The following is a 20,507-nucleotide window of genomic DNA, read 5'->3' on the forward strand; positions in this document are numbered from 1 at the left end:
AAATATGCATCAATCCTGCTCATATCCTTCATTTGACAATGATATTCCAAGATCCATTTGTGCCCAAAGGCAAGTTTGAAGTATTGTTGCAATGGACTGGATGTGTGATAACATTTTTTTGTAAGTATATGTACACCTGGAATAATTCTGATGAAGAATTTTCATTCAATGAAATTTCAAGATGCTGTCAGGCAAGCTGAGATTCCAGTATTTTCAGCTTTATTAATTTCTTCCAGTCTTTTTTTTTACTGATTTTAGTGGGAATGTAAAATTCAACTCATTTCAAAACAAAACTAACCATAAACATACTGATGTCACCTCTTAGGAGGAGTAAATATTTTAATGTAGTACCCATGACATCGCACTTAAAATTGTGAATTACAAAACAATCCATATTTTTCTACTACTATCTCTTGATAAACATAAGACTCCTAATACGATTTAATTTTGTGATGAATCGAGGAGGATTATGCAAAACAAAAGATCTTATGATTTTATACATACATGCTTTCACAGCTTGTACATTCACTTGTTCCCATAGAAACCATTTAGCCTTTGTGAACTCTGCTGAAGTTCCCATACATTCCCACTGACAACAGCTTTTGTTTATAAAAACGGTGAAAGTATAATTACTGTGGGAATGTTTGTGACCCTGCGAAGTTGTTAAAGATGCAGGAATGTATGGTAGTATACAGTACTTGATAACAGCATGCAGTTCACACTTTTTGGTCAATATCTCCTTTCCAAGTTACCTATAATATAACGACAAACTTAAAATGATTTGACAGACTGTTGAAGCAGCTTCAAATTCACAAGGGTGTGCACTTTGGCAAGAGCATTAGTATGTGGAATTTACAGGGATAGCCTTTACAATGTATCTTGTCAAATCAAACAGTAATAATATCTATGTAATATCCATTTATGAAAATTACAGTACTTATGTTAAACTCTTCAAATAATTTAATTAGGACCACATAATTCTTTTTCTCAGCATCATATTTTCAAACCAAGATTACTTTATTGGATTCTGGGATCAAACAGCAAGAATAACAAGATGGCAATAACCATGTTTAAATAATGTCCCATAACTTCTGAGATATAACTCTTTCAATTTATTTGGAATATTTGTCTGTATACAAATTGAACTTCTTGAAAAAATGACATTTTTAACTTTTTGATGATGTTGATGTACCAAGTGTGTTTTGCTTTTGCATTGTTGGATCTAGATCTGTGCATCTGATCTGGGCTGCATATTCCTGCCTTATTTGCTCAACTGTCTAGTTTTGCACAGAAAGATGAATAATTTTCCATCCAAGTTTCTGGAGCTGGACTTTGAACAAAACCAAAAATATTTATAATTTTCTCACAAAATAGGGACACCACCCCTTAAAGTAAAAGTGTGTCCAAACTGAATTTTATTTTAAAATAATTGTAAAATTCATATTAATAGCATGTTCAATTCTCTGTCAATTAATGAGAGCTCCTGGTTAATCTATGGATGCTGTGCAATCCTAATTTGTGGTTAGCAGGGTGTCTCATGGAACTTTGAACACGGAACCACAGAGGCCATGCCCTGTGCTCCTTTGCATCTAGTGCTTGTTTCAGGCTGGTTTCATCAGCTGGGGAAAAGACCTCATGGAAAATCAACTAACTATCTGGCCACATGTTAAGATAAACAAAACTGTACAAGGATGGTGAAAATACACTGAATTCTCAAATTTGTCAAGTACTACTCCAAAATACAGAAAAATAACAGGGACTTACCTGAAATGGGTGAAAAATATGTTTATTTCAACTGTAATTTCTTTGTTACATGCATGGGAATTATTACCAGAAGAAACTGTCCCGAATAAAAAGTGCTGTTCTGAAATAAAAGGAATTCCACGTGACACATTAAATGAATGTACATTGCTTTGCCTCGCACACCTAACGAACTGACACAAAATAAAAGTATTTGAGAGCTGAGGGCTTGAATACCAAATACAAAAACAAAACACTCACGGACGTGGGAAATCAGAAATCAATATAGAAAGTTGCTGAAACGAAAGGCATTATCAAAGCTTTGCATCTTGCACACGCCAAAACAAATTAGATTGCAACAATTTATACTACCAGACAAAAAGGATGCTGATTGATTAGCAACTTTATTCAAATGGTCAAAGCATTGTCCTGAAGAAAGTTTGCAAAGAACAGGTCTCTGTATATAAATGTCATTCAGAGCGACTAACTGAGCCAAAGGGAGAGAAACAAAATTAACATTTCCAGTTTAACGTGGCGTGTTAGGGACAAATTATCTAAACTGGCTGTTAGTGTCGCGCAATTGGGCCTCGGTAACATGTCCTTTTTGAGTAAAAATAGTAAATGCTGGGAACACTCAGCCGGTCTGGTAGAATCCGTGCATGAATATAGAAATAGCAGTTAACGTGGTGGCCCTTTCTCACAAATGCACATAACTAGTGAACAACCGAAATCTTCTCCAGTGATTACAGAGTTCTGTTGGTTTCTGATCTTTTATTAAGGCCGAATGAATCTTGTAATTCTGCTGGAGGATTGCAGCTTTTTGATTTCTCTTTAACAAATCAAATCCGGTTTGAGCATCCGAGTAGAGCTCTCTTCTTGAGATGCTTCAGGACCTAAATATATGAGCTGAATTATTATTTGAAGCATCAATATGTTAAAGACTTATTTGCTAGAATCACGACTTGTTGACAAAAACGGAAGTCAAGAGTGTGGTGCTGGAACAGCTCAGCAGACCTGGCAGCATCTGTGCAGATAAATCAGAGTTAACATTTCAGGTTTCGTAACCCTTCCTCAGAACTGATGGTGGCTAGGAAAGTTTCATTGCAGAAGATAGGGTTGGGGGAGGGGTTAAGTGGTAAACGATGGGTGGGGTAGAGCCCAAAGAGAGAGAAGAACGGTTGGACAGTCAAATTAGTAGGTAACGATCTGGCTAGGAGAGTGAATAGCCATTAATGGAGCCTGTTCGTGGCTAATCATAGATAGCATGTAATGGCAGCCTATGTGAAATCAGGGCCTGGTGTGTGGAGACAAGGACATGGGAAAGTTCAGGCCTTGCAATTATTGAACTCAATATTGAGTCAGGAGAGCTGCAGGTCCCCAAGTGGAAAACGAAGTGTTGTTCTTCCAGTTTGTGCTGAGCTTCGCTGGAGCTCGGCAGCAAGCCTCAGACAGAGGTGATGGCAAGAACAGCATGGTGTTCCATCTCACTGGAGGGGGCGGAAATAGAGGCTGATGATTTTCTGGACCTTACTGACCATACCCCTCAGCATCGACTTGCAGAGGATCATTAGCCATCATTTCCAACAAGATGACACCACCAGACATATATTCCTCTCCCCTCCCCTCCCTGCCTCCCGCAGAGACCGCTCCCTCTAGGACACCTTGCTCCACTCTTCCTTCACTCCCAACACCCCACCCCCACAGCACATTCCCCTGCACCGAAGGTGTAACACCTGCATATTTACCTTCTCCCGCCTCAGTACTCAGGGGCCCAAACATACCTTCCAGGTGAAGCAGCAATTTACCTGCACTCCCAACAATCTAGTCTACTGCATTCGCTGCTCACAATATGGCATTCTCTACGTCGGGGAAACGAAACGTAATTTGGGTGACTGCTTTGCAGAACATCTATATTATGCCGCAAGAAAAGACCCTGAGCTTTCAACTACCTGCCACTTTAACACATCACTCTGCTGCTGGCCAACATCTCTGTCTCGGGCCTGCTGCAGTGCTCCACTGAAGCTCAGCACAAGCTGGAAGAACAGCACCTCATTTTCCACTTGGGACTCTGCAGCCCTCCGAACTCAATCTTGAGTCCAATAACATTAGGGCCTGAACTTCCCCATGTCCTGACCCCCTGTCCCACACACCAGGCCTTGTTATCACATTCCTGATGAAGGGCTTTCGCCCGTAACGTTGATTTGCCTGCTCCTCAGATGCTGCCTGACCTGCTGTGCTTTTCCAGCACCACACTCTTGACTCTAATCTGCAGTACTCACTTTCCCCTTGTTGTCACATAGTCTGCCATTACACACTACCTATTATTAGCTACTAACAATCTCCATTAACGGTTATTCATCCTTTGACTGTCCAAGTGTTCTTCTCTGTCTTTGGGCTCTTTACTCCTTAGTAGCAAACAACAGCACCCACCCCGTCTTCTGTATAAAAACTGAGATTTTCCGAGCTACCATCGGTTCTGAGGAAGGGTCACCGGAGCCGAAACGTTAACTCCCGTTTCTCTGCACAGATGCTGTCAGACTTGCTGAGCTTCGGTTTTTATTTCTGATTTACAGCACTCGCGGTTCTTTCGGTTTTTACGGAATATGAACTAACCGTACAGTTGACACGATAACTAGCTGAGGGGACATACATTGGCAGAGATGTGTGCGGTGTTGTGCCAGGTGCTAGACACCATAATTTCCATGGGGCAGATTTCCTGCTCTGAAATGCCAATGGTTTCGGCGTTATCTCAGCGGAGCCCTGCAAAACCTCGTTAGTGCGCGGCGATGCTGTTTACTGGAAAAACGGATTCGTTTCAGAAATTTCGTGAAATCTACATGCTTTTTTCCAACCAAGTTCGGTTTCAACCGCCTTGGCTGAGGATGGGAGTTTGATAAGAATGAAGCAAGGTGTCAAGAGGACTGTTGTTCGGGGTTGGGTGGGTGAGGGGTTGTTACTGGGGAGCAGAGGTGAGTATACGCAATGGCAAATAAAGAATACAACCGAAAAATACTGCAGAGACTCTCAGAAATACACACGTGGGGTTAAAATCATGGACACCCATTGACGATATTAAGATTGACTAAGAAAACTGGATTCTACAAATAACTTGTTTTCAGTTGAATTAATGTCTCGGCATTTCGAACATTTATTGTGGGGAAATTAAATCTCATCCGTCTGCAGGTGAGGGCACGGGGGCAGAGCACAGGAAGGGCTAGCGCGGTGACGCCAACTCGAGCAGCAAAAGGAGGTTGAGCAAGACATTTCGTGTTCACAACATGACCACCCTGCTTCATTCAGCGTTCCCCAGACTCAGACAGTGTACTCACGTCCAGATCCCCAACAAGCATGTTAGCACAAACCCTCAACTTCATCCCGGGGAGTTTCAGGCCAATGTCTGGAAGTTAAAAACATTATTATTGCTGCTACTGTTTGGGATTGAGGCAAAGAAAATCCCATTTTGAAAGGTTTTCGGCTACATTTTGAATCACTCTGAAATAAATCATTGCGTAATCTTCTAAACAGTACCTCGGCACATTTAGCAGCATTTTACTTCTGTTCTTCTCTTTCGGCGCCCACCCTTCAAATTTTACTTGTACGTATAAAATGGAGTGTAACAAGCCGATGCGAATTCCACTCTCCTTCACTAGTTCACCCCATCACCTTTATTCATTACCAGTAAAAGGTGTTGAGAAGACATGATCTCTCAGCCATATACAGGTATATATAATTACAGTTGCCATCTTTTCGATTTAATGGTTTGTTTGTAATAGTGTTAATTTTGATTCAAGTTTATTTAGTATTAATTTTGTGTCGGGTAAAATTAAAATCGATCAATACGATTCTCCGACGTCTGCGCTTATCCAATTTAAGGGAAAGCTGGAATGTGAAATGAGGCTGTGTTTGTCGGGATGAAATAAAGGGCAGGATAGTCCTGTGGTTATAAATCCCAGTTAATTAGGCAAGAATTGTCTGTTTCTGTGCTGGAAACGTCAGGCAACAGCATCCCTGCATCATTCACAATTCTAAAGCCGTCAGGGTTGTCGACTCTTTTTCCATTTCCCCATCAATAAACCAGGCGCAAAAGAGAAGCTGCATCTGCACCAACTTTCACTCTCAATTCGCCAAGGCGCGGCTCGATTGTTTGGTCTCTACGCAGAGCTTATAGCTGGCGTTCTCTCCTCGCTGAGGCCAGCACCTCCACACAGAGGAGCAGCCGCGTGCTGCCTTGGAGCTGACGTTTTGGGCTCATCGCGGAGTTGACGTCATGAGAGGTGTTGGTCCGGTGACGCAGCGCCGCCGCTGAATAACTCGAGTGCTGCAGTCTCCTGGCGCTGAGGAGGAGGAGGCAAAGCTGAGGCACTGGAGCGTAAACGCATAGATTATTATGGCATCGCGGCGAATGGAGACTAAACCGGTGATAACGTGTCTCAAAACACTCCTCATCATCTACAGCTTCGTTTTCTGGGTAAGAGTGATAGATTATTTCGTGTTTTTAATTACTAATTACAAGAGGCCAAGAAAGATAGTATTTGTGTTTTGCTTTGTGGACGAGTGCTTGGTACAAAAATAGAAGATTGAAAAGCAAGAATGCTGGAGCCGCTTGTTGGTTTCTTCACGTTTAACCTTGCCCCCCTCTGTCTGCACGTTTAACACTTGACTAGATTTACAAAATCTTAGGCAGACAATGGCAAGATTAGAAAATAAACCATGTCTTTAATACTGACGCACTGTCGGGCGAGAACACTGCAGCAAAGATGAGAGATCATCAGTCTCATAGAGAACCTCGCCCCCCACCCCGCAACTTTGTGCTGTTTAAATGATTCATCCACGGAGGAAAGCGAAGATATTTCGATTTAATGTTTATTGTGTAAATTAACATTTTCATTGATCGTGGTCAGCCCTGCCCAGATTCAAGATCCAAAGCAACTTTCATTGGGTTGCCTTCGCATTCTTTTAGATTTATTTATCTCCTTTTTTGTATACAAATATATATTCTACAGTTCGCACATTGAATGAAGCAATCCATACTGCCGCATTGTTGAATAAGTCCTGGTGTATTTTTAAATTAATCTTGTCGTGAAGTAATTCTCACAGCGACTTGTTATTTGATTGCAGTATTTTCAACCTGCATGCTACATTTGTAGGTAGATAGTTTTAAAGCAACAGACCTAATTTTTTTTAAGATAGTTACTTTATTTCCCTCAAAGCTGCTTTTCACTGGAGAAACGTTTACTTCATTGCTAAAGATTTATCATAATCCGACTGAATGTCCCCGGAAACCCATTTTAATCTTAGTTTAAGACCTGAACATGCAAATAGCAGACCAGTGAATGTTAAATATAGCGTGTTATCATTATGCTTAAAGCATGCAGTGTCTGCGTTCTATCTATCACGATGAGGGAAGTTATCAAAGCGACCCCATCTCTAGTGAATGTTGTATTTTTAGCTGTGCAAAAGGATAATGTTTACAGCATTTGTTGGCCATAAGATTGTAACTTCATGACAGCCAAGTTCAGTAGTTGCTCTATTTAATTGTTAGATTTCACTGATGCTTTTACTCCCAAATTTGCTTACATATAGGGCAGTTGGAAATGCTTCTGAAAGGATCATAGCAGTGAGAGATTTCATGCCAATCTGTGTTTAGTGTTCTACTGCCATGTGTCCATGTGGAAGAAAAGGAATATACATTTAACTCACTGTGTAAACCATTGTTGTAAGTTGTGAATGGGACAGATTTGTAAGTTTTCAGGCCCTCTCATTTACACTAACTTTCATTTATATAACACTTTTGAAACAGTAAAAATATCCCAAAGTACTTCATAAATATATCAGCAAACAAAATTCAACACTGAACTCCATAACGAGATATTAGGGCCAAAGACTAAAAGCTTGGTCAAACAGGTTGTTTTTTGCAGAATGTCAGAAAGATGAAGAGGGAAGTAAAGAAAGACAGAACTATTTTGGAAGGGAACTCCAGCAATTTGTGGCAAGATGAGTACAGTGATTGAAAGCTACGGTTGCACCATACATTGTATTTGGAAGACCACAAAAACCTTGGAAGACTGTAGGGCTCGGAGAAGTTACAGACATAGGGAAGGGCGAGGGTGTAGAGAAAATTGAAGACCCAGAATGAGAATTTTACAAATGAGGTGTCATTAGAGTGTGTCAATCTAAGTCAGCAAGCACAGGGTTGTTGGGTGAATGGGAGCTGGTCCTGGTTAGGATTTAGATAGCAGACTTCAGGTGAGCTCAAATTTACAAATCTGCAAGCTTGTAGTTCAACCAGTGATTCATTAACAGTAGATATTACCAAGGCTCACAGGATATTTTGACAACAGGTGAACTGGTGCAAGGATGTTGACCGAGATTCTTTTGAGGTGCTGGTAAGATAGGTCAGTCACAGTGTGCACGTGCTAATGAAAGCTGACTTCAGAGCAAAATAGGATGGCAAGTAAAACAATATAGCAATGATTTCTGGTAGTATCTTTGGCCAGGTTTTTTGAAAATTAAGGTAACTGCGCCTTTCTTACCTCAATGCCAATTTTTGGCTGATTATGTTGTGTAATTCTTGGAAGCTTCTACAACAGCGTGTTAAAGGTATTTTAAACATTTATTCACGTGATATGGCAATAGCTAGCTAGACCAGCATTTATAGCCCGTTCCTCATTTCCTTAGAGGAGATAGAATGATTGTTGACTGCTGCCGTCCAGTTTTGGGAGAGGAGGGTTGGTGGTGGTAGGAACACCCATGGTGCTGTTAGGAAAGGAGTTTAACTTAGTGATAGTGAAGAAATGATAATATTGTTCCAAGTCAGAATGGTGTGTGGCTTGGAGGGAAATTTTCTGGTGTAGGTGTTCCCATGCACCAGCCATCCTCATCCTTGGAGAGGTTGTGGGTTTGGATGGAGTTGTTGGAGGAGCATTGGTGAGTTGCTGCATTGCATTTTGTAGATGGTACACACTGCTGCCACAGTGCATCAGTGGTGAAGGGAGTGAATGCTAAAGGTGTTGGTCCGGGCACCAGTCAAGCAGACTGCATTGTCCTGGATGGTGTTGAGCTTCATGGTTGTTTTTGGATTTGCATCCATTTGGGCATGTTGGGATTATTCCATTCACACTCCTGAATTGTGTCTTGTAGATGGTGGACAGGCATTGCGGAGACAGAAGAAGAGTTACTTAGGAACTTTGGGTATGAGAACTGGAGGACACTATTCAATCCATTGAACCTTGTGTGCTACTCAATATGATCATGGTCTTTACACTGTTCATATAACCCTATCTACCAATGGTAATGAGAATTTGATCAATCTCTACTGCAAACATACTCAAAGACTGAGCTTCCATAGCAACCTGGGATAGAAAATTCCAAATGTTCACAACCATCTGGGTAAAAGACCAGGGTTTGCCCTCATCTTGGACCTAGGTGGCAAACCCATATTTTTAATTGTGTCAACTGGTTCTAGACTCCACAATCTGGGGAAGGATCTTACCTGCTGCAAAATCTCGAATCTTGTATCCAAGGTATTTATGTGGTGTTAAGAGCGATACTGTGAAACTGTGGATGGTCCATTTCAGTTTCTGGTCAATGGCAACCCACAGAATATTGAAGACAGGGAAATTCAGTAATGCTAATGCTACTGAATATCAAAGGAGAATGATTTGATTCACTCGAATTGGAGATGATTGTTGCCTAGCGAGAAAGTTATTTGTCATTTATTAGACCAAGTCTGGATATTTTCCAGATCTTGCTGCATATGGGCACAGGCTGTTTCAGTCTCAGGAGTCAAGAATGGTGCTGAATATTGTGCAACTATCTCCAACTCTGACTTTATGATGGAGGGAAGGTTAAGATGGAGGGATTCATGAAGCAGCTGAAGATGGCTGGGCTTAGACTACCCTGTCAAAGTCCTGCAGTGATGTCTTGGAGCTGAGTTAAGACTTTACACATAAGAGCATAAGAAATAGGAACAGGAGTAGGCCATTTGGCCACTCAAGCCTGCTGTGCTATTCAATAGGATCGTGACTGATCTGACATTCCTCACATCTACTTTCCTATCGTTTACCCATAACCCTTGATTCCCCTACTGATCAAGAATCTATCTAGCTCAGCCCTAAATATACATAAGGACTCTGCCTGCAAAGCCCTCTGTGGCAAGGTGTTCCAAAGACCCTCAATTTTCTGAGCTAAGAAATTCTTCCTGTCTCACTCTTAACTTGACATCCCTTAATTCTGAGACTATGCTCTCTGGTCCTAGACTCTTCCATGAGGGAACACATCTTCTCAGTTTTTACCCTGTAAAGCCCCTTTAGAATCCTATAAGTTTCAATGAGATCACCTCTTATTCTTCTAAATTCAAATGGGGAGAGTCCCAACCTGATGACTGGCCTCCAATAATTACAACAATCTTCCTTTTTGCTGGATATCACTTTTATTAGCAAAGAGCTTTTCATATGATTCCCAATCACTCCAGTTTTGCTAAGGCTTATTGATGCCACAGTCTGTTAAATGCTGCCTCACCTCAACTCTTTCGATCATGTTTGAATCAAGGCTTTAATGATATAAGGAATTGTGTAGCCCAGACAGACCTAAACTGTGTGTCATTGAGCAGATTAGTATACAACTATAGCTTGTTGCTATATTTTGGATACTCTTCATCAAGTTGAACTTTATTATAACCTATAATTCTTTGCTTTCTTCTCCAAAATTGGATACCTTGTATTGATTGCAGTATTTAGAATTAGGAAAGGTTAACATAACAGGTACTATACCTTTCGGTACAATTTCCATGGTGGTCATTTTGTATTCACAGTAGATGCATAATGTTGACTTAATATGATGTTTTCTGACATTCATCAAGTCCATGAAAGTAGAGGAAATATGACAATAAAGGAGATGGTGTTCATGGGGTTAGTTTGAAGTGTTTATGAAGCTTGACATCTGATCAACCTATTTAAGAATGCTGCAGGGATATTGCAATTACCATTCTGATTATAAAAGCTGAATTAAATCATGAAGGTCTCATAATCAGGATGGTTTCCAACTCAATTAATGGAAATTATCAATAACTCAACCAAGAAGGAAAGAATTCAATCAATTATTTTCTAGCTACAATAAAGACACTGTGGAGGTTTTGGAAAATGTTAGTTGGTAAGAGAATCAGTTTTAGCATGCTTAGTTGATCAGCTGTTTCAGAAATGACCATATATGTAGTTTAATATCTATAAATAACCCTTTCACATCAGAGTGCAAACCTTCAAATCTGCTTTACAGTTTCCAGATACAGCATGTTAAAGCTCTTGAACTAATTTCACATTTTGGCAAGGAAAGCATCTGACTTCAGCCCTAGGAAATTAATTTCATAAGATAATGATCATTGATGAGACTTTTTGTAAAATCAGTAAGTACTCAGTTCAAAACCAAAACGTTGTTTTAAATATATAGCAGGTTTTCCTGTCCTTTGCCATTTTATTTATGCCACTATATAGAGCTCATGAGCAAAGCATGTAACCTGTATCATATATAAATCATTGGACAATAAGGCGTATGGCATAATTGACAAATCATGCACAAATTGTACTCATTTTCTAAATTGACTTGAATGATTAAATGCCTGTTAAAACCCATCTGCATAATAATAAATATAAAATTGTCTATGAGCCAATGCAGACAGGCAGCATGGTAAAATTATATGTTCTTTCTTGCATTATAAAATTTTTTTTGATATAATTAAGAGCAGAAACCTGTTGCAGTATTATTAATAAAGCTGTAAATTGATTTATCACAAAAATAAGCCCTTCTATTAAGAACGTTTAGCCTGGTTAAAATAACTGAAAACTGACTTTTAAAAAATTATACAGAAATATTTGGCAGTTTTTCTGCCTGTTTGACTAATGTAGTGTTTACAGGATACATGAAAATCAACTAGCCACAATACGACATGACCTTCTCTCACTAGTATCCTTACATACAGAGGAGGAAGGACACCACTTCGAATGGGACAATCCATCCATTCTCGGACAAGCCAAACAGAGACAAGCATGAGAATTCCAAGAAGCATGGCATTTCAACTAGAACTCTATCAACAAACACATTGAGTTAGACCCCATCTCCCACTCCCTGAGAAAAAGAACAGGAAATGACATCACCACAGGAAATAATGCCACCACAGGAAATGACATCACCAACCCAAAGCACCCCAAACATATAAATAGAAAGCAGGAATTATCAACAGTGCTTCACCTGGAGGCCCACTGAAGATGTTACCTAGTAGGGTGACCCAACATCTGAAAATGAACCTTCCAGCTCAGCGAGCAAACTTCCGTCCAGGACCTCAATCTGAGCTACAAATCTTCTCATAACTCACTGTTTTAAACCATCTCTAAAGATTACAAAACGTTGATTTGCTCTGGGGGAACTTCTGCTTCAAATTTCTCAATCTTCCTTTTGTCTTTGTTTGGGTGGAACCTAGTGGAAACTCCTCATCACTTACAATAAAATAATAAATGAGCATTTGTTTAAGAAACCTAAAATTGGTGTATAAACAGAGGAAGAATTCTCCCTGATTCCCATTGACTCCAATTTTGCTCGAGCTTCTTGATGCCACACTCGCCTTGATGTAGTCACAATCACCTCACCTCTGGAATTCAGCTCTTTTGTCCATGTTTGAACCAAAGTTGTAATGAGGTCAGGAGCTGAGTGGCCTTGGTGGAACAAAAAATGAGCATTAGTGAACAAGTTATTTAGTTGTAAATACCACTTGATAGCACTAGTAACAATCCCTTCTATCAATTTACCGCTGATTGAGAGTAGACTGATCAGACAGTAGTTGGCTGGGTTGGAATTGCCCTCCCCTTTGTATACATGGGCACTGGTAAACTTTCCACCTTGTTGATTGATGCCTATTGTAATTGTACTGGAACAGCTTGGTTAGGGGCCTGGCTATTTCTGGAGTTCATGTCTTCAGTACTACTTCTGTAATGTTGTAAAGATCCAGACCCTTTGCAGAATCCAGTTTCTTTAGTTGTTTCTTGTTACCACATGGAGTGCATTGAATTAGCTGAAGGCTGGCATCTGTGAAGCTGTGGACCTCAGAAAAAGACGCATATGAATCATCAATTCAGAGTTTCTGGCTGAAGAAAGACGCAAATACTTCACCTTTGTCTTTTATCCTGATGTTTGGGACTTGCCCATTCTGGGAATGGGATATTTGTGAAGCCTCCACCTGCTTAGTTGTTTACTTATCCACTGCAATTCACAACTGGATGTGGCAAGACTGCAGAGATTCAGTCCTCTTAGCTTTGTCTATCACTTGCTGTGTAAGCAAGTAGTCTTGTGTCGTAGCTTAACTGGGTTTAGGTTTGCCTGGTGCTACTCTTGGCATGCCCTCCTGCACTTTCCATTGAACCAGGATTGATCCCCTTCCTTAATGATAATGATAGAGTCGGGGAATCCCTAATCTTTGTTTCACACAAAGGGCTCGGCAGGGCCAGCAAGTGTTGTGTGTGCGCATTTAGGCATGATATAGTGTCATAGAGATGTACAGCATGGAAACAGACCCTTCGGTCCAACCCGTCTATGCTGACTAGATATCCCAACCCAATCTAGTCCCACCTGCCAGCACCCGGCCCATATCCCTCCAAACCCTTCCTATTCATAAACCCATCCAGATGCCTTTTAAATGTTGCAATTGGTCCAGCCTCCACCACTTCCTCTGGCAGCTCATTCCATACACGTACCACCCTCTGCGTGAAGACGTTGCCCCTTAGGTCTCTTTTATGTCTTTCCCCTTTCACCTTAAACCTACGCTCTCTAGTTCTGGACTCCCCGACCCCAGGGAAAAGACTTTGTCTATTTATCCTATCCATGCCCCTCATGATTTTACAAACTTCGATAAGGTCACGCCTCAGCCTCCGACATTCCAGGGAAAACAACCCTAGCCTATTCAACCTCTCCCTTTAGCTCAAACCCTCCAACCCTGGCAACATCCTTGTAAGTCTTTTCTGAACCCTTTCAAGTTTCACAACGTCTTTCCGATAGGAAGGAGACCAGAATTGCACGCAATATTCCAACAGTGGCCTAATCAATGTCCTGCACAGCAGTAACATGACCTCCCAACTCCTGTACTCAATACACTGACCAATAAAGGAAAGCATACCAAACGCCTTCTTCACTATCCCATCTACCTGCTACTTCATTTTCAAGGAGCTATGAACCTGCACTCCAAGGTCTCTTTGTTCAGCAATACTCCCTGGGATCTTATCATTAAGTGTATAAGTCCTGCTAAGATTTGCTTTCCCAAAATGCGGCACCTCACATTTATCTAAATTAAACTCCATATGCCAGTCCTCAGCCCATTGGCCCATCTGATCAAGATTCCGTAGTAATCTGAGGTAACCTTCTTCGCTGTCCACTACGCCTCCAATTTTGGTGTCATCTGCAAACTTACTTACTATACCTCTTAAGGTCACATCCAAATCATTGATATAAGTGATGAAAAGTAATGGACCCATCACCGATACTTATGGCAGTCCACTGGTCACAGGCCTCCAGTCTGAAAGGCAACATTCCACCACCACCTTTGAGCCAGTTCTGTATCCAAATGCCTAATTCTCCCTGTATTCCATGAGATCTAACCTTGCTAATCGGTCCATATAGATCACATCTACCTCTCTGCCCTCATCAATCATCTTTGTTACTTCTTCAAAAAACTAAATCAAGTTTGTGAGACATGATTTCCCATGCACAGAGCCATGTTGACTATCCCTAATCAGTCCTTGCCTTTCCAGATACATATACATCCTGTTCCTCTGGATTCCCTCCAACAACTTGCCCACCATTAACGTTGGGCTCACTGGTCTGTAGTTCCCTGGCTTGTCCTTTCTGCCTTACTTAAACAGTGGCACCACGTTAGCCAACCTTCAATCTTCTGGCACCTCACTTGTGACTATTGATAATACAAATATATCAGTAAGAGGCCCAGCAATCACTTCCCTAGATTGCCACAGAGTTCTAGGGTACACCTGATCAGGTCCTGGAGATTTAACCACTTTTATGTGTTTCAAGACATCCAGCACTTCCTCCTCTGTAATATGGACATTTTTAAAGATGTCACCATCTTCTATATCTTCCATAACCTTTTCCACACTAAATCCTGATGCAAAATACTCATTTAGTATCTCCCCCATCTCCAGCAGCTCCACACAAAGGCTGCCCTTGTTGATCTTTGAGGGACCCTATTCTCTCCCTAGTTACCCTTTTGTCCTTAATGTATTTGTAAAAACCCTTTGGATTCTCCTTAACTCTATTTGCCAAAGCTATCTCATGTCCCCTTTTTGTCCTCCTGATTTCTCTCTTAAGTATACTCCTACTGTCTTTATACTCTTCTAAAGATTCACTCGATCCATCCTGTCTATATCTGACATATGCTTCCTTCTTTTTCTGAACCAAACCCTGAATTTCTTTTGTCATCCAGCATTCCGTATATCTACCAGCCTTCCCTTTCACCCTGACAGGAATATACTTTCTCTGGACTCTTGTTATCTCATTTCTGAAGGCTTCCTGTTTTCCAGCTGTCCCTTTACCTGCGAACATCTGCCCCAAATCAGCTTTTGAAAGTTCTTGCCTAATACCGTCAAAATTAGCCTTTCTCCAATTTAGAACTTCAACTTTTAGATCTGGTCTATCCTTTTCCATCATTATTTTAAAACTAATAGAATTATGGTTGTTGGCCCCAAAGTGCTCCCCCACTGACACCTCAGTCACCTGACCTGCCTTATTTCCCAAGAGAAGGTCAAGTTTTGCACCTTCTCTAGTAGGTGCATCCACATACTGAACCAGAAAATTTTCTTACACACACTTAACAAATTCCTCTCCATCTAAACCCTTAACACCATGGCAGTCCCAGTCTATGTTTGGAAAGTTAAAATCCCTGACCACAACCACCCTATTTTTCTTACAGATAACTGAGATCTCCTTACAAGCGTTTCTCAATTCCCCACTGATTATTAGGGGGTCTATAATACAATCCTAATAAGGTGATCAACCCTTTCTTATTTCTCAGTTCCACCCAAATAACGGCCCTGGATGAATTTCCAGGAATATCCTCCCTCAGTACAGTTGTAATGCTATCTCTTATCAAAAACACCACTCCCCCTCCTCTCTTGCCTCCCTTTTTGTTCTTCCTGTAGCATTTGTATCCTGGAACATTAAGCTGTCAGTCCTGTCCATCTCTGAGCCATGTTTCTGCAATTGCTATGATATTCCCAGTCCCATGTTGCTAATCATGCCCTGAGTTCATCTGCCTTCCTTGTTAGGCCTCTTGCATTGAAATAAATGCAGTTTAATTTATCAGTCCTACCTAGTTCTCTGTTTTGTCCCTGCCTGCCCTGACTGTTTGACTCACTTTTGTTCTCAACTGTACCAGTCTCAGATTGATCTCTTTCCTCACTATTTCCCTGCCCCCCCCCTTTTTAGTTTAAATCCTCCCGAGCAGCTCCAGCAAATCTCCCTGCCAGTATGTTAGTCCCCTTCCAATTTAGGTGCAATCCGTCCTTCTTGTACAGGTCACTTCTATTCTAAAGGAGCTTCCAATGATTCTAAAATGATCCTTCTCTCATACACCAGCTCCACAGCCATACATTCATCTGCTCTATCCTCCTATTCCTGCCCTCACTAACTCATAGCATCAAGATTAACCCAGATATTACTACTCTTGAGGACCTCCTTTTTAAATTCCTGCCTAACTCTCTGTAATCTCCCTTCAGAATCTCAAACTTTTCCCTTCATATGTCATTGGTTCCAATGTGTACAATGACTTCCTGCTGGGCTCTCTCCCCCGTGAGAGGGCAGCACGGTGGCACAGTGGTTAGCACTGCTGCCTCACAGTGCCAGAGACCTGAGTACAATTCCCGCCTCAGGCGACTGACAGTGTGGAGTTTGCACGTTCTCCCCGTGTCTGCGTGGGTTTCCTCCAGGTGCTCCAGTTTCCTCCCACAGTCCAAAGATGTGCAGGTCAGGTGAATTGGCCATGCTAAATTGCCCATAGTGTTAGGTAAGGGGTAAATGTAGGGGTATGGGTGGGTTGCGCTTCGGCGGAGCGGTGTGGACTTGTTGGGCCGAAGGGCCTGTTTCCACACTGTAAGTAATCTAATCTAATCTAAAAAAAAACATTCTGCACCCTCTCTGAGACATCCTTGATCCTGGCACCAGGGAAGCAACACACCATTCTGCTTTTTTGCTGCTGGCCTCAGAAACGTCTGTCTGTACCTCGGACTGTCCCCTAACACAATTGATTGCTTGGAACCCGACGTACCCCTCCTTGCATTAGAGCGCGTCTCAATACCAAACACTTGGCTGTTTGTGCTATGTTCCCCTAAGAGTCCATCATCCTCTACTTTTTCCAAAACAGCATACTTGTTTGAAGTGGGGATAGACACAGAAGACTCCTGCACTAACTGCCTATCCCTCTTACTTTTCCTGGAGTTAACCCATCTATGTGACTGTATCTGTGACTTTTCCCCTTCCTGTAACTGCCATCCATCAGATCCCCTTGCTTTCTTAAATTCCTCATTGCCTCTAACTGTCTCTCCAACCAATCCATTTGATCTGATAGGATTCTCAACCAACAGCATTTATTGCAGAAATAATCCTCAGTAACCTGTCAACTCTCCCTAAACTCCCACATCCAACAGGAAGAGCATATCACTCTGCTAAAGGCCATATTTGCTTCTTCCAATCTACTGACCCAGAAAATAGCACAGTCTTATTCCTCTACAAAACACTGCTCCAGGTTAAATTAATACTTATGGCTTATATTTTAAGTTTGATCAAGAGACATACCTCAATAAAACATATAATCAAGAAAGAACCTACTGTATTCACTAATGCAGACTTATTTTAAGGCCACACTTAAAATATCCACTCGTCTATTTCTGTGTTGTGACCTCTCACAGACAGGTTCCTCCAAGATCAGTTGTGAATTTCACTGTTTGTTAATTTTCCTAGAATCACTCTGATGTCCAGCCATACATGAATTCAACAGTAAAGGCAGTAACTGTGCAGTACTACAGATATATGGAGCATACAGCACAGGAAGCAGCCATTTGGCCCAAAAGGTTTATGATCCACACAAGCTAGACTATTTTGGTAAAAGAAAATTTATTACCGTACATGTTTACAAAGAATTGGCTGGAATGGGCCAAATTTTGCAAGGAAAATATATGATTGATCAAGGCACACTTATTAAGCAAACTGTCCAGCAACTTGTAGCAAGGAAGAGCCATCCCATGAATTGCCATTCACTACAAGTTGTTGAATTTCTTGTCCAGGAGCCAATGTATGTCAGTGAGCATGGGGGTGATAGGCTAATAGAACTGGCTTAATCAGTCTGTTGTACAGGCGAGTGATGGATTCGATAGCTGGGAACACAGTTCGGCGTGGACAGTGCAAACAATGTCTTCAGATTTCCAATGTTTAATTGAGGGACTTTTCTGCAGTCTGATCATTTAGAAACAATGGAGGAGTTGTGGTGATTAGGTGGAGCTGGGTATCATCAATGTCAATGTGAAAACATTTGGATGGTTTTGCATTGGGGCAGCGTGTAAATGGGAAATCATCCCAAGGTAGATCTTTGAGACACAACAAAGGTAACAATGCAGGAGGCAAAAGAGAAGTCATTATTATCACCACTGTTCGGCTGTGAATAGATAAATAAGAATGGAACTAATTGAGATCAGCTGAGGCCTTGGAGGAGTCAGGTATATAGTCAGCTGTGCAAAAGGCTGCTCACAGGTCAGGAAAGATAAAGGAAGTTAAATTTGTTCCAGTCCAATAGAATGTTATTTGTGATTTGAAGAAGAGTAGTTTCAGTACCTTGTTTGAGAATGATCCTGTCGAAAGAAACAGTTCACAATCTTATGACTGAACATTAACAAGGTTTATTAATATATCTATCCACCAGGCATGATAAGAGAGACAGACATCAGCTCTAGTTCTGTGTGGCCTGATGCCACTCTGGCATAGTTCCTTGCACTTGTGTTCAGTGGCTACATTCAGAGTAATGTTATAATTAACTATTTCATACTCTCCCTCCAAGTTCTTTTCCTATAACCCATTTAGTGCTGACCATTTAATGTTTAATCATGAACATATGACTTTTCACTCACACTCTTCCCCCCCCCCCCCCCCGCCCAACACTATTCACCCATCTCTTGGAGGGTTAGGCTCCATTGTTGTTGTCTGGGAGGATGAATGCAATGATGAATTGAGATAGGCATTTCTCTGTAGACAAAGAAATTTCTGGAACTTAATCAAGAATTAGAAATGTTCTGGATCAGGTTCTATCCGAACTTCCTGCCTAACACCCGCAGACTGGATGGCCAGTTGAAAGACGTCTGCGCATTTTTCTAAGTCTTTTTCCAAACGTTCATCCTCTTCCTGCAGATGGTCATTTCCCTTGAATCATCTACTGCAAACTAAAAAGATTTTTTGTTCCGTCTCTCAAGACTGTCCTAACATATAAGCATCACTCGTTAATTGCAGGTGCATCTTTTTCTCAATTAAGAGTTAACCAAGATTTTAGAAATTTGAACAGTTTTGTGAATGAAAGAGGATTGTCTTTTAATCTCCAAGCCCTGATTGTGCAGGGTATCTCCAAATAGTTGGGATTTTAATTCATTGGTCTTTTTAAGGCAGTTGGACATTCCAATTATTGTTTAACTTCAGTCCTTTGAAGCTTGTTTTCATGCTCGACCTTCATCTTCGCTAAAACACTCTCTATCTTTAGAACCTCTGTAGTTTGATTCTCTTGGTTTTTGCTCAGAGCAATTTGAGTGCTTCTCTAAGTTTCTGATGTGTGCAGCCGTAGACTGTTGTTGACTTTCTTGTAGAGTAGCAATGTGGCACAATGGTAGTGTCCCTATCTCTGAATCAGCAGTCCAGGTTAAGGTCCCACTTGTTCTGGAGGCATATCATAACATCTCTGTACAATTTGCTTAGACGTTTCTAGAGTAACAATGACAGAATTTTAAATGTGGGCATGATCTCATCTAAACCTAAGCATCTCCTTTTCTTGGATAAAATTTTCTTGTTGTTATTGAACTAGTACTTTTCCAAAAAAATGTTTCATTTAAAAGCAAAATACTGCAGATGCTGGAAATCTGAAAAGAATCGCTGAGAATGCTGGAGAAGCTCAGTAGGTCTGGCAGCATCTGCAGAGAGAGAGAGAGAAAAACAGAATTAACATTTCAAGTCTGATATGACTCTGAAGAACTGGTCTCGAAATATGAATTCAGAATCATTCATTGTCCTCCATAGCACCTACATCTTGGACAGTTGCAGTCTGAGGTGGTCTGAAACATTTTGAAACATTCTTGCTGTAGGTTACTACTTTAGCAAACTGTCTGAAGATGCCCTATCCCCTTGTAAATACTTCTTGACTCCTTAGTCGTCTTAATAATGAATAATGAAGAGATTGATAAAGTGGACAGAGTCAGAGCCTTTGGGTAGACTCCAGGATAATTCTCTTTATACCAACAAGAAGTCTGATTTACTTGTGAAGTCCAGCCTATCTGGTGAACTGCACTGCTTGGAGATAGTATTGGATCTTATAATAGATTCACAGATTGGTACAGTGCAGAAAAGGCTTTCCAGGTCTTTTAAACTACAAATCTTTCAATGGAGCTTCAGCCTGTGCCCTTACAACATTGCAATTTTGTATGACTCTACTATCATGTTTCCAAATTGGGAATTATCCATAAGCTGATGCA

General features: G+C 41.0%; 1 protein-coding gene and 1 long non-coding RNA gene across 2 annotated transcripts in view; one reads left to right on the top strand and one right to left on the bottom strand.

Moving 5' to 3' along the window:
- Positions 1-1,598: 1,598 nt before the first annotated feature.
- Positions 1,599-5,856, bottom strand: LOC140486244 (uncharacterized). Its single transcript, XR_011962540.1, has 3 exons — positions 5,269-5,856; positions 5,070-5,137; positions 1,599-1,864 (listed from the first exon to the last, which is right to left on the bottom strand). It is a non-coding gene; the product is annotated as an uncharacterized lncRNA (long non-coding RNA).
- A 199-nt stretch (positions 5,857-6,055) lies between these two features.
- Positions 6,056-20,507, top strand: part of tspan7 (tetraspanin 7) — a 115,541-nt gene continuing 101,089 nt past the window's right edge. The window contains exon 1 of the mRNA XM_072585120.1: positions 6,056-6,208. Coding sequence (XP_072441221.1) covers positions 6,128-6,208 — 81 coding nt within the window. The 5' untranslated portion in view covers positions 6,056-6,127. The remainder of the gene's footprint in view (positions 6,209-20,507) is intronic.

This window comes from Chiloscyllium punctatum, chromosome 15, assembly GCF_047496795.1.
Source record: "Chiloscyllium punctatum isolate Juve2018m chromosome 15, sChiPun1.3, whole genome shotgun sequence".
Lineage (NCBI taxonomy): Eukaryota > Metazoa > Chordata > Chondrichthyes > Orectolobiformes > Hemiscylliidae > Chiloscyllium > Chiloscyllium punctatum.